Consider the following 13,839-nt stretch of genomic DNA (forward strand, 5'->3'; position numbering starts at 1 on the left):
TGGCGAGGTGGCGACCATTTGACTACAATACGCCACGTTTGATTGAAGAATAACCATCATTCATGAATTCGAGATTTCTATTTATTATCATTTGTAGCCAAACACTATTAATTCTAGTATAATTAAATACTTACGTTTAATATTCTCATAGATACTGGACTTCTTATCTTTATTTTTTAGACCATCTAAATGAATATTGTAACCAAATACTAAAAAATATAAAACTCTTCTTAATCATAAATATAAAAAAAAATAAGTATATAAAGTGAAATGTTAAGACTTAACAGCACTGTAGTATAAACCTATAAGGTGACGGCTGACTGTATAAAATATACTTTAAATATTAAGTTTAAAGGGTGGATTAGTCAGGTAAATAACTTTCCTAGTTTGAGGGAGTCCTGCAAGACAGCATATTTGGCAGCCGACGATTGGATAATTAATAAGCAGGAGACTCCTGCAGCCCGGAAAGTGCAGAAGATCTACTACTCACCAGCCACAGGCAGAGGTTTGTAGGTTACTGGTCCCGGAGGAAGACTTCTTCAACTTCAGCCACCAAAAAATTTAATAAAAATTTTAAAAAAAAAAATTCTTCAGGTGAAGGGTTTCAATTCTAGTAGTTAAAGACTGTAGCTTAAAAGTCCATAGCTTTAAATACAGAAACAACATCATTGGCTACTCGTGCTAACGTGGCGTACTGGCCACATTGATAGCATAAACAATTATGATACTCTTTAAATATTAATAATGAAATGATCCCTTTTACCCCATGTAAATACTTAAAAACAAAACTCATAGAGTGAATCAATAGTTGAGCAAACTAATATGACATGTGTGACTTCACTCCTCAAAATTCTGAAGGACCCAATATGAAGTAGTATCTGAAGGATAAGAAGAAACAGAATGGTGACCATCTTTCCAGAATTAGGTGCAGCAGCAGTAACTACTTGTGATCACTGGTGGCTGACCTCGTCGCTTGTGTATAACATACAGGCTCCTTGATGTAGAAAAGGGTATTGGAGAAGGCTTTCTTAGGATTATTAAGCTTTATCTGCCTTTCTAAACTGCAACTGGTTCGTTCACTGAATTAGGCGCACCGGCATTGACCTGCCAGAAAAGAGAAACGGGTTTGCTCACTGTAAGCAGCATATTTCATGCACAAACGGATTTTCTGTAGGTGGCATAAAGAATATTTCTGAAAGATAATTTCACATTTTTCAATCTAATGCCAAAGAAAAAGGATCAAAAAGGTGCCACCATGAATAATTTTAGTTGATTGGCATAACTAGAATAGAATTAAGGCAGAGTGCAGTAATTAATTAGTGATTACTATGAAGTGTCAATCCATAGCAGTGTTCCTTCTAGGGGGGCTTAAGGAGAAAACTAACAGAAAAAGGTAGAACTATTCTGCTTTTGAAGAAAATAAAACTGGATAATTTTGATTAATCAGTAAAACATGATCTTTTAGTACATACATTCTTTTGACATGTACTTAAAATCTTACGTAAGAAAGGGCATCATAGTGCATGAGACTTCCGTCAATATGAGGTCAAGAGGACAATATTTATATAGTCTGTGCATCAATGGAGAAACAAAGAATATTGCACAGATATGACTTAAACAACTTGTAAACCATACCACTTCCCCATGTAAGTTCATTTATCACTGATAACATGGTTTTATGAGAAAAAACAGTTTACATCATAAATGCTAAATTATCTCTATCTTTGTGAGATGATTTATCAACAATAAACAATTAACTTAATGAACTACAAAAAGGCTACCTTTGCAGATTTGAAGAGTTCATCAAGAACCTCAGATAAGGTTGGATGTGCATGCACAGCAAGTTTTATGTCCTGCAGGAAGAAATAACATCAGACTAATTAGGACAGGAGCCAATAGTTCTTTAGACTAGTTTTCACCTCTTAAAAGTAAACGAACTCAGTTAGGGACCTTGTCTGGAAAAAAAGAACTGTTGGTTATAAACCTTTTTGTGACATAAAATGACAATAAATGGTGGTGGAAGGAGCTCTACATGCCATGTCTTACTTCAAATATTACCTCAACTTTGAGGAGAAAAGCAAAATACGTATTCTTTTACAAGACATTAATGACTTCCAAGTTCCAATTTGTATGGTTATATTTGAGACATTTCCAACAAGACAACTCAGGCCTCGGTTAGTAAATGGAAAAGGAAACCGGTGATGATGGATAGTGGTTTACTTAAATCCATACATATTTGAAGGTACCCATGATTGACATTGTGGAGAGGTCAGATAAGTGTAAAAGTTAGCTCGGATAAAATATGTTTTGCTGTAAAATACTGATATTGTCCTGTAGAAAGAAGAGAATAGGACAAGGTTAAGGGTATTGCCATAAATGGTTATAACATGTTTTCATTATATGAGATCTTTATAACTTACCCATCCCAAGAGTTCAGAAAATCAAATAGCAAGTTACCTCCTTTGATCAGAATTGTCACCATTTGGAGAGGTTCATCTGGCTGTTATTAACCTATAAGTGAGGGCTTATGGAATAGCCTCCTCAGCATTCAGAGATTTTGTTGCTCTAATTCTTTCATGAAAACTTGGACAAATTACTAAATATTATACACCATTTCAGTATTTGCAATGCATGACAATAACAAAAAAAGAGAACACAAGAAAAAAGATGGGTTTCAAAAGTAAAACAATCGTTGGTTTTTTTTTCTTCCATGGAAATTGTTGTGTTTGGCAGTATTTCAAGATATGAGGTACATTTAACAGCAGTCCTTGAATGAGGTCACACATAATCACCTGTACACGTGTTCCCAATGCTATTGCGTTTGAAGCCTCATGGATAAGGTCAGCAGCATGCAAACCCAGAATGTGGACTCCAAGAATCTCTCCAGTGTCAGGCCTGTAAATTAACTGCATCAAAAGAAAAGGAGATGTACTCCAAAGTTATTCCATGCAAGAAGTTGAGTTTGCAGTCTTGAATCATCACAGGTTAAAAGTTAATGGCAATGTTTTAGTGTCTGTAGACATATATAGGAAAGGAATTGGCAGTCGGCTAACTGAGACTTAATATCATATACCTTGAAATGTATAGATGAACCAAAAAGCTATTCAAGTTTCCATAGAAAGAATGGGAGAGACCTTTTCCAGAGACAAGTTTGCAATAACATAAAGATATGGAAAGGTCACCTTGGCAAGCCCTTCCCCTTCATTTTCTGCTAGAGCCTTTGTGTTAGCTTTAAAACTCGTCTTAGCAACGCTTATATCAAATCCCTCCCTTTCCGCCTTTTCCCTTGCTTGGGGCTGTAAAAGAGCTCAGCATAAATATATCAAAAGAATTACATACCTATCAAGATATGAATTAGAAAAACAAGACAATTCTATTACAAAATAAACAGATGGAGGAGAATCGAAACTAGATTTCACCTAATGCTAAAGAAAGAATCATGAAATTAACTAGAATTAATAAAGGAATATTTACATAATTGTCATTAAAAAATTTCAAAAGATCATAAAAATCACTATATTTTTTTAAATATCGTAATTACCACAGATATTTATGTACTCTTTCAAAAATGTCATTCTGTTAGTACAATTTAACTTATCACAACTAAAACTGAATTTAGATTTAAAAAAAAGACCTTTCTGCCTTATATGAAATATTAAAAAACAGTTCAAAAAATATCTAATACTTTTACCCACTATCATGGTATAAAAACATATCTTTTATTATGCAAGATAAAAATCGTTGATGAATATTTTACATTATAAACTGCAAGAAAGAAGGGCATTTTAGTCATTTATATATGTTTGTTAATTTTAACAATTTGTTAGAAATATTTTGTTAAAACTAACCATAATGGTAATTCGCAAAGAGTCAAAAAATTTAGCGGCAATTCTGATATTTTAAAGAATGTAATGGCATTTATGATATTTTTAAAGTTTTTGGTGGCAAATATGTAAAAGAACCCATTAATATAATACTTCAATATAGAACCACTTTAGCAAGAATTGGCATTGCTGTCCTGAATGGTACTTGAATCCATAGAAAACTTTGAATATGGAATATTCTCTTCATCTTTGTATTCATTCTTAATCACCTCGGCACTAATGGCTAAAAGGGCAACTGAGCTATTACACTTACTAGAAGTAAAGTTCAGCATGACGTGAATAGCAATCTAAATATTGAATCCAGCAGAGAACAAAAGATGAATCTACACATTGACAAAGTAAGTCCTAACAAAAGTTCTGAACTTACCTCAGTGAGTCCAACCATACTGATCTCAGGGTGGGTGAAACAGGCAGCTGGGATGCTTAAATGATTTAGCACATTATTGCTCCCACAAAGTTGCTCAACAACTATATTATGAGACCATAAAATATCATGATCAGATCACTTTGCAAACATAGCGGACGCAAACGTTCTAGAAAATATTATGGAAAAACATACCTGAGATCCCTTGTGCACTAGCAGCATGAGCAAGCATCAATTTGCCATTGGCATCTCCAATGCAATATAAATGGGGGACCTGCACAAATTTATGCAGGCAATTTATGACTAGACATGCTGAGCATGAGTTACTAATTCAGAACAAAAGTTAAAGGTGAATCACACTAATTGACAGTTTGCACTGACCAACATATAAAGGGCCATATTCAGTGTTAAAAGTAAAGGACTGACCAGATTCCCGTTCACATCCATAACTTGCATTCGCTCATCAACTGGCACAAAACCACGCTGTGTTATGACATCTATCTGGAGATAAAGCACATTAGTTATACAATCCTTCAAATGTACAAGTCCTTCTGATAGTTAACAGCTTTCATTGCTCACATTTTCTAAGCCAAGTCCTTTTGTGTTTGGAGCCCTTCCAGTTGCTATAAGGGCTGCATCTACCTGCAAAAATCAAATTATATATGACACATAGTATAGCATAAGATATGCAAGTATAGACCCTTGTAAACCAATAAATCAAAATATATATAAACCAACAAATTATTTGAGTATAAACACGTAAGGCATGCATGTACATGCAGATATCATGCACAGGAAAGATGTCCACATATTACCTTGCAATGCAAATAAAAGACATGGTATGGCATGATACTTTTTTTTCTCTTTGATGTTATCAGAAATTCTAACAGGAAAATGTATTTTCTTGTCTGGAAATTCAGAATTGTAGTTCAGTCATCTTGTGCTTGTCCTTGCAGAAGACGCATTTTAACCATGTCTTTGGTGAATAGTAAATCACTTAATTGACAAGCTTTTTGCTTGCCTTAGAATCAACTCAAATGGAATAATTTATAGGACTTCCATTCGAGATAAAAATAAGAAGTCTGATTTGGTTGCTGCTGTTGCTGTCATCAAGCTGGCCAGATGTAGAACTTTTCTATGGCGAGACCAATACTGTTCTACAAGGCAAGAATGCCACCAGAAATAAAACATGCATCACCCCCTCCATCTTCTTTAGGCAGAATGATCTAAGTCTAAGAGAGGGGAGGCTCTTTCTTTTACTGAGCCCTGGCCATGCCGGTGATCATGTCAGGATTGAATTTGTGCCGACAGCAACCAAGCAATTGACTGCTCAAGGTATAGAACAAACCAATACTTCAAGTGAAAATGGCGTGATCAATTTAAACTCAATAACATCTCCAGCATATCACAATTCATTTTAACGATCATATATGTTCCTACTCTAATTGGTTGGCATTGTTCATTTCATTTTTAAGGGACTTGTTCCTTTTGAGTTTTAAACTGCATTAACATATTACCAATAGAATTTGTTGACTTATTGCTTCAATTATTAAAAATATTGTAACTGCAACAACTTAGTTCTACTAACTAGGGTCCCGCTAATTACTGAAAAGAAGAGTGGCTTATCCAGCTTATCAAGATGAATACAGATGCAAATAATGACTATTACTCAATTTTTATATGGTTGGAAGAAACTTTTAGAAACCTAGAATATTGTATTATTGTATGTATCCTCACAATTGCCGTGGAAGTAGATAGTTCAAAAAGGTCAACACTAAGTTTATAAGCCCTCCATCTTTGTCTTTGTATTAGCATAACTTCTAAACATCCATTTCTTATCTCAATGCCAACCATTCACCAGAATATTTTTAAAATCTCACATATATCCAAATGGTTCATTTCCAGCAGTTAAGTAGTTCTTAAAGTTGGAAGTGACCAAATGATAAAATGGCAAACTAGTACCAGAAGCAACTTAATGTGTAAATATGAATCGAAGATAATTCACCTCTAGAGTGTCTTTAAGCTCCTTTGTCTTAGCATCAATAAGCTCAATAAGGACAGGTTTTCCATCCTTTGCTGGAGTAATCTACAAAATACAGACATGAAGATATATAAAAAGAATCTGAAAAATTCTGGATTACATTACAAGTGACAGTGATAGGTAACATTAACAATTCAAAGCTAACCTTTTTTGCAAAGACACCAGTATGATAATCAATTTTTCGAGGATTAATAAGAATTCTCTGGGCCAATTTTCCAATCTCAGGATCAAAACCAGGCATTAGTTGATCAAGAGCTTCAACAAAAGTAACCTGTCAAGCCAAAGTTATGCAAGCTGAGAAAAATGTGGAACTAATGCAATTGGCACAACTGTGCCTAATCAGGTCACAAAATATGTCCCAATTTGCATGTCAGAGGTAATATGCCCATCATGGACCAGCTTTTGATGTCCTTATCTTCTACACTACTAGTAGGTGCATTAATTTATTCCAATTTTAGAAAAAAAAAAAACTCCCACCTGTATTACAGATAAAACTTCTTGTTTGTGACACTTGAAACGGCAGAACCACATGGTAATCCAAAAAAATAAAAAAATAAAAGTGAATATGCCTTCAGATGATCCAAAACTTACTTAATACCACATAAGCTGTAAAACAGTAGAATAACAGGTCATATTGACTTCTTTACTGGAATATGGTCCTAAAAACTGCAAAGAAGATTATCGAACTAAATGTATCGGCAATTGATAGTTGTGATGGTATCAGGCTATCAGCAATACAGAATGTTAAGGCAGATCACACAGTTGTTGACGGCTGAGCTAAACATGAAAAGCATATCAGAAGGTTGGAAACTTGGAATAGGACGAACAATGGATGAATTGAAGTGGTAGGCATGACTTGGGTGAACATGATCCCTCAAGAACAGGAGTGATACAAAAATACAAATTACAAAATTTGCCATGATAAGTAGTACAACTAAATAAAGGATCTAGGCTAACCACATTTGGAAGCAATTCATCCAACTAGTTTCAAAGATGATTTAACTTACTATAGGTGTCAAAAATAGGATTGTAGTAGAAAAATCTTACACAGAAGCCCAAAAAAAGGAGGTGTAATATTGCTTTCAGGCATCAAATTAGTTTTTGTTTGGCTAAAATGACATGGAGCAATAAATTGAATACTATAGCTCAGAATTATCAGTTTACAATTTTGAAAACTCAAAAAATTATGGTGATTGCTACTGCTTATGTCAACATTCCAGTGATAGAATGTCATTAAGATAGAAAGAGGGGAACGTATTGCATAATGGAGTAATATGAGAAAATAGAAGTAGGAAAATGACTTCTCTTTATTCTTTACTCCCTCAAGAGGTATGGACAGATCAACAGGTGAAGAAGAGAGAGAAATGAAGTTTGGCATACAAAATATGGATAAAGAGATCATTCTTGTGCTAATACTAAGTGGAGCCCATGTGAAGACAAATAGGTTCAACAACCTGTCCTGCCATGAAATACCCAAGACTTATATAAGGCAACTGTTGCTACCTGTAAAGGAGCAGTTGCTTTTTAATACTAAAAAGGTTGACATTGTCAATTATGAATTTATGCCCTTAAGAGCACGCTTTATGCACCCTTTACTTCTTTTAATCAGAACATCAATAATCTAACTGGTATATTGCTACCAAATAATGTAACTTCTCTATCACTACGTGTAATGACTGACGACTATGTATCATCACTCTGAATAATTCTTAATATCTCATACTTCTAATGTATATACCATTTCTATATGCAAAGAGGAACAGAGCAATAATTCTTTGCCATTTTCCCAGGACGTTTATCTAAGGATAAATCTGAAAAATCATTAAATGGAGTAGCCTCCTGTATCTTCATAGCTAGAAATTTTACGCTCAGAATGATACCAACTAAGATTAGGAAAGTGCATGCCTATGAAGACAATCATATGCTATGATATGAGCTGATACTTTAGTGTGTATATCATTTTCAAGAGGATTAGATTTTATTTTCTGATAAATTTTATCTCACTTGGCAACCCCAAAAATTATAGTTTGAAAAGCTATCTTAGATTGAAACTATAAAAAAATTCCTTAAACTAGTGTTTACAGGTTTTTATTGTGGCAGCATAATTTGATCACATCTCGAAGATAATACCAAATGTTAGACACATAATTACTATCTTAAGATATAATTTACGGTGTACTGTCTTGAGAACATTCATGGGATGGCAGTTGCAAGTTAGAGGTTTCAGTAACTTCTGTCTTTCCTATTGTACCACCTTGATGATAGATTCATAGATAAAAACAAACTTTAGTACCAAAAGTGGCACATGGTGAGGATCAAATTTATGTACTGCCAAGGAAGGTAAATGTGAAGAAAAAGTCATACGCTGCAATAAATATCATGAATGAAATGATAATTACATACCTCACTTCCAAGGGCTGTGTACACATCACTAAATTCAAGTCCAATGTAACCACTTCCTACAATAACTATCCACTCTGGAACCCACTCGAGCTTGAGTGCATGATCGCTTGTAAAAACAGTTTTCCCTACATAATAGCATCCAATAAGATTTAGTAAATATCAAGATCCCAAGGCTCTATAATCTGTAAGAATGACAGAGTTACTGCAAATCTGGACACGGAAAAGATGGACCAGATATGAAATCCGGACGGTTACTGCAAATATAGAAACCTACTGGCAAATACCAAGATCCCGAGGCTTTATAATCATATCTTAAGCCTGATAAAGTTACAGCAAACAATTTATGATTTGTGAATAGCTTATTAATCACCATTTTTCATCCAACTCTAAGTAGATACCTACAATATGCAAAGACGATTAAGAGTATTTGAACTTAAGCTACATGCATTTCAGTCTAGTAATGTCACACACATGGAAGATAAAATAAGACTATATATTTCTTCTTTTTTTCTTTATTTAATAGATCATGAGCTTGTAAGCTAATTATAGGCTAATTTTTTAAAAATATATAGATTGGATAGCTATATCAACTCTCCCAAAAAGACGGGCTACAATGAGTTTAACTGTGTGCATATCAATAGAAAATCCCGACCATCCACGGGGGAAATCAAACCCATGACCTTTGTCATGAGTTGATAGAACTCGACCATTGAGCTACAGTTGTGACCTCTATATATAATTCTTTAATAGATGTGTCAAAAGTTTTTACAAAACTTACAAAAGAAATAATGCAATTAAGTTTTAAATAAACCTTAAGAAATAAAAGAGCATAGCAAGAATTGTTATTAACTATGGTACGTGAAAATTAATCGTATTACACATCACTAGTAGCAGTCAACAGGAAAAGAAATAGATTAGTGAAAAGAAAAAAAATGAATCACTGCCGGTATAATTGCAATTGGTAGGCATACAAAGACATATTGGTCATAAAAATCAAGACCTGGAAACTAAATTACCTCAGCACATTTTTATCACCATTAACATATCCCGATCCTACAACATGCACATGTAGTACTGATGATGTACAAGAGTAAGGCAAGAAAACAGCAGTTACCATCAATTTCAATGCCATTAGGAACAAACGGAACAGAGCCAGTTGCAATTATGATGTCCCTAGCAGTGATTTCTTTGTCAGGCAATCCAACATTTCCATATCTAACTTTTTGTGTTCCCTAAAGATATCAACAAGTGAAACCACATAAATTGCTGTAATTGTAATATTCTGGTTAACAAACATCAACATAGTGCTTATATAGTTACATCAAATTATCAATCACCGACGCCACATACCGTATCAATGAGAAAGAGGAAATGGAAACAAAATACAGATAGAGATAGTGTGGAGAACAAATCAATCTAGTTAGATTGCTTTTTGGCAGGTTTTTCGGAAGTTTGGCATGTGTGGAAAATGAAAATGAATAGAATGTGTTATGGAAACTTTGGAGGGTTCAATATATTGCTGCAAAAGGAGCACATTCTGTCACATTTAAACAAATTTGGCAGACATCAAAAGACAAGTGTTGAAAATTTACAAGCTAGGATGTCTATGTATATATCGGTTGTGCAAGTAGATTAATAAAAATAAGACAATTGTGTAAACACACTAGATAGAATAAGAATTATATACATTCAGCTAAAGTATCTAGTAATGGTCAACAATTACAGAATAATTTTAAGTTTGAAACACTAATCTATATTCCTGGACTTGTTCTATGATCTTTCGAGGCTGATTAAAGTGATATTTCACGTTTCATCTTTAGCAAATTCCTAGTACTAGGCAGAACTACTTCAAGATCTTTCAAAAGAATTCTCAACTGGTTTCCATTGATTTACTAGGATGAATCAGCCCATCTTGTTCACTTGCTTCAATTTCTTGGAGGTGACTAGCTACTACAGATCTATCAATCACTTTCTGCAGTGGATCACCGTACCTTAACTGCCAAAGCAGTGGATTTCAAAGAAACAAATATCTCCCCATTATTCACCCAGATGATCCAACCACTCTGTTATCTTTCCAGAAAATTGCACGATACAGAACATGTTCCACACAGACAGGCACAGCATGACAAGCTCAAGGCCACTACTCCACTTTCATGTAAGGGCCAGAAAAGGTGAATCTACTTTCATTCTGGGTACAAGATTTGTGATGAGAGACAGCTTTATCATGATATATATATATATATATTGTAGAATCAAGTCATATGCATGATCATCTCACTGCTGGTCAGAGAAGGTTTAGGGGGGTTTGTCACTTAAAAATGTGTTCCGAAATTACAGAAAATCCTAAGGTTGTCTACAGGCATTAGTAAGCATCAAGTAAAGAATAAATGTAAATAAACATGAAAAGTTTCTACTTACCACAACAAGATAGGGAAAATTCATTTTTCACATGTTAAGACACAAGCTTGTCTCATTTGTTGAGTATAATGGAGCAAGTGTAACTTACCACAACTGTTCCAACACCAGTCAGAATATCGACCCCAAGAGCTTTTAATGAATTGGTCAAATTATTACGAATTTTTGATGCAAGATTATTTGCATGATCAGCAACAGCTTGTCTATCATATCCAGGAGATGAAACCTATTATTCAAGAAATCACATGTTAGAAGATGAGCATATAGAAATACCAAACAAAATCACATTGACACTATATCATCACCAAAGCCCTTCTAAAACAATGACGAACTGAGAAGAGCAAAAAACATAGTTGAAAAATCTCCATACTCTGTAATAAAGAGTTGTCTACTTGATGTGGCTGAATAGATGTGAATAGCATGTAAATTTTCCAAAAATAGTAAAGCAACACAGGAATGATTACAAAGCGATTAATATGAATAGAAAGGTAACCTTTCTACTGCTGTTAAAGTACTTTACAGTAAGGAAAGCTTGAATTCAGAATCATTCAACCTGGCACAGCAGTACAACTAAGTTTTTTTTTTAAGACATGAAGCATTTATAACTCTTTGATAGTCAAATTAATTGTATGTGGACTATAGGTAGCTACATTGATAAAAAGGCATAATAAATAATCAAACCGACAAATCGTAAGTGAACACGGGAGTGAGAATATAACAGCTACCTATCTATTAGCACATCTTCTGAAGCCCCACACATCTCTTCAACCAAAGAGATATAGCACATGGAAAATTTAACGGTAAGATTATTGAAGTAAATTATCATCTATACTTCAAGGTTACTAGAAGACTGGCTCTCGTGTGTATGGAAACCTTTTATGTCCTCTTAACATTCAAAAATATAAAATGAAAGATAGGCATGTAAAGTTGTATCAAGTACTAACATACTTAAAGGATAATGAAATAGAGTGCCATGTAATCACTGTACCTTTAAGCCCAATGACTTTAAATGATGCTCGTCATGAAGCTCACGCATCCGACCACTGACAGCAAGAAGAGCTTTAGATGGAACACAGCCTCTGTTTACACATGTGCCTCCAATAATATCCCCCTCGATTATGGCAGTTTTCAGACCCTATCAAACAAGTGAGAGGTCCATGAAGGTAGAACATCCAAACCAACCATTTATAGAACAGTTTCTTTCCAAAATGAGAATAAATCAATAAATAGCTGCTTAAGTTACTAATCAGAAAACTTTAGGAGGAAGATCGAGGTTAGTCCGTTGACTCAACATGCATTTGGTTGTGAATCAGTTGACATCATAGAATTACCGCCAGCATCTATTTTGAAAATAGAGCAACACCTCTTTACTAAAGCAAGAGTATTGTATTCAAAAATTAACGGAAAAATAAATAAATAAATAAATAAAATATCAAATTCGCGCAGATACTGTTTCCAAACGCATTAAATTCATCAAGAGTACTGATACAGCACATTTCAAACTAATCTAAACTAAAAATACCAGATCCAGCAGAAGGAGAAGCATCGGACCAATACCTTCTCGACCGCATGCAACGCTGCGCCATGCCCCCCGACCCCAGCCCCAATGATGACCAAATCGTAGTCGAACCCCTTCGCGGTGCTCCCGTTGCCGGAGGCCGACGCCGAGATCTTCTTCGAGAACGCCCGAGCCGGAGACGGCGGGATCCGACCGGCCGCCGGCGATCTGAGCTGGCGGAGCCCGAGAGCCTCCCGCCGGAGTCCACAGAATCTGATTCCGGCGGGTCGGAGGCCGCCGGCGAGAGGGGATGCGTCGGATCTGACGGCGCCGGCCAAGGCGGCGGGAGAGGAGAGGGAGATCGTCGCTTGCATCGTGAAGAAGAGAGAGAGAGAGAGAGTTTTGGGTTTTAGTGGGAATGGAGGAGCGGGTGGGGGGATAATTATAGAGGAGGTGGAGAAGAAGAGATAGAAGCCTCGATGAGTCCGTTGGATTGGGCGGAGGATTCGAAGAAGAGAGGAGGGAAGGGTGTGACTCGATTGACCCTACTGTTTCGGAGATGCGAGTGCGCCGTGCGAGCGTGTACAGAAATATCTTATGCGGGCGGGTCTACCAGAATACCGGAAAAGAGTAGACGTTACTGTACCAAAAGAACGTTACTCGACTGAGGTAGGTGATCGTTGATCGTAGTCGTCAAATTATTCACAGTTCATGCTAGCAGGATAAATGATTGTATATAATCCTAAACTCAAATTAACATTGCATATTGTGACAAGAAAAATAAGTTTGATACCGTGATAACTATACTTTGGTAAGAAAAATGAATGTAATAACTTCATCGATAAACTTATCGTTAAGATTATTATTCAAATTGATCGCACTTAAATATTCGTCTAAAAAGAGGATGATATTTTGTATGCTATTTGTAAATAAGAGAATGTTAATTTGCAAATAAGAGAGAGATTATGCATCAACCAGAAGTCCAAAACTCATCTAGGCTTTAGCACATCTCATCAATTATTTGCTACTATATTTGAATGGAGAGAGTTTTTTTTCTAAGAGAAAATGGTGAAGGCTTTTCCCTTCTTCTTGTTTCCTATTCCTTACTCCTCTTTTATTCTTCCCATCTACAACATTGCATATGTAAAATGTTTACTTCATCTGGGAGTTATCTTACATTATGACCTTATGTTTCTGATGCTAATGCATCTACATGGTATAATAAATAGAGAAT

General features: G+C 35.2%; 1 protein-coding gene across 2 annotated transcripts; it reads right to left on the bottom strand.

Moving 5' to 3' along the window:
* Positions 1-586: 586 nt before the first annotated feature.
* LOC140799227 (dihydrolipoyl dehydrogenase 2, chloroplastic-like) lies at positions 587-13,119 on the bottom strand. 2 transcript variants are annotated; one of them, XR_012110963.1, is made up of 16 exons: positions 12,665-13,112; positions 12,096-12,242; positions 11,199-11,333; positions 9,807-9,924; positions 8,693-8,817; positions 6,435-6,560; positions 6,254-6,334; positions 4,828-4,890; positions 4,675-4,749; positions 4,444-4,522; positions 4,252-4,352; positions 3,183-3,296; positions 2,793-2,906; positions 1,782-1,853; positions 966-1,104; positions 587-878 (listed from the first exon to the last, which is right to left on the bottom strand). XR_012110963.1 is itself a non-coding variant. In XM_073153428.1 (15 exons), exons 1-15 carry the CDS (start codon positions 12,977-12,979, stop codon positions 1,057-1,059), a joined length of 1,713 nt encoding a protein of 570 aa, XP_073009529.1. In that variant the 5' UTR covers positions 12,980-13,119; the 3' UTR covers positions 587-1,056. The 2 variants fall into 2 exon arrangements, 1 of the variants encoding a protein (XP_073009529.1); XM_073153428.1 differs by having other exon boundaries at positions 587-1,104; positions 12,665-13,119.
* Positions 13,120-13,839: the final 720 nt, after the last annotated feature.

The sequence above is a fragment of the Typha latifolia genome, chromosome 12 (genome assembly GCF_019914945.1).
Source record: "Typha latifolia isolate L0001 chromosome 12, TyphaL0001v2, whole genome shotgun sequence".
NCBI lineage: Eukaryota > Viridiplantae > Streptophyta > Magnoliopsida > Poales > Typhaceae > Typha > Typha latifolia.

Coding starts and splice junctions, on each gene's coding strand:
- LOC140799227 (XM_073153428.1), bottom strand. CDS start 12,979: ATGCAAGCGACGATCTCCCTCTCCTCTCCCGCCGCCTTGGCCGGCGCC. Junction 4,353..4,443: donor TAGTGCACAAGGGATCTCAG/GTATGTTTTTCC, acceptor CTCATAATATAG/TTGTTGAGCAACTTTGTGGG. Junction 1,105..1,781: donor AACTCTTCAAATCTGCAAAG/GTAGCCTTTTTG, acceptor CTTTTCTGGCAG/GTCAATGCCGGTGCGCCTAA.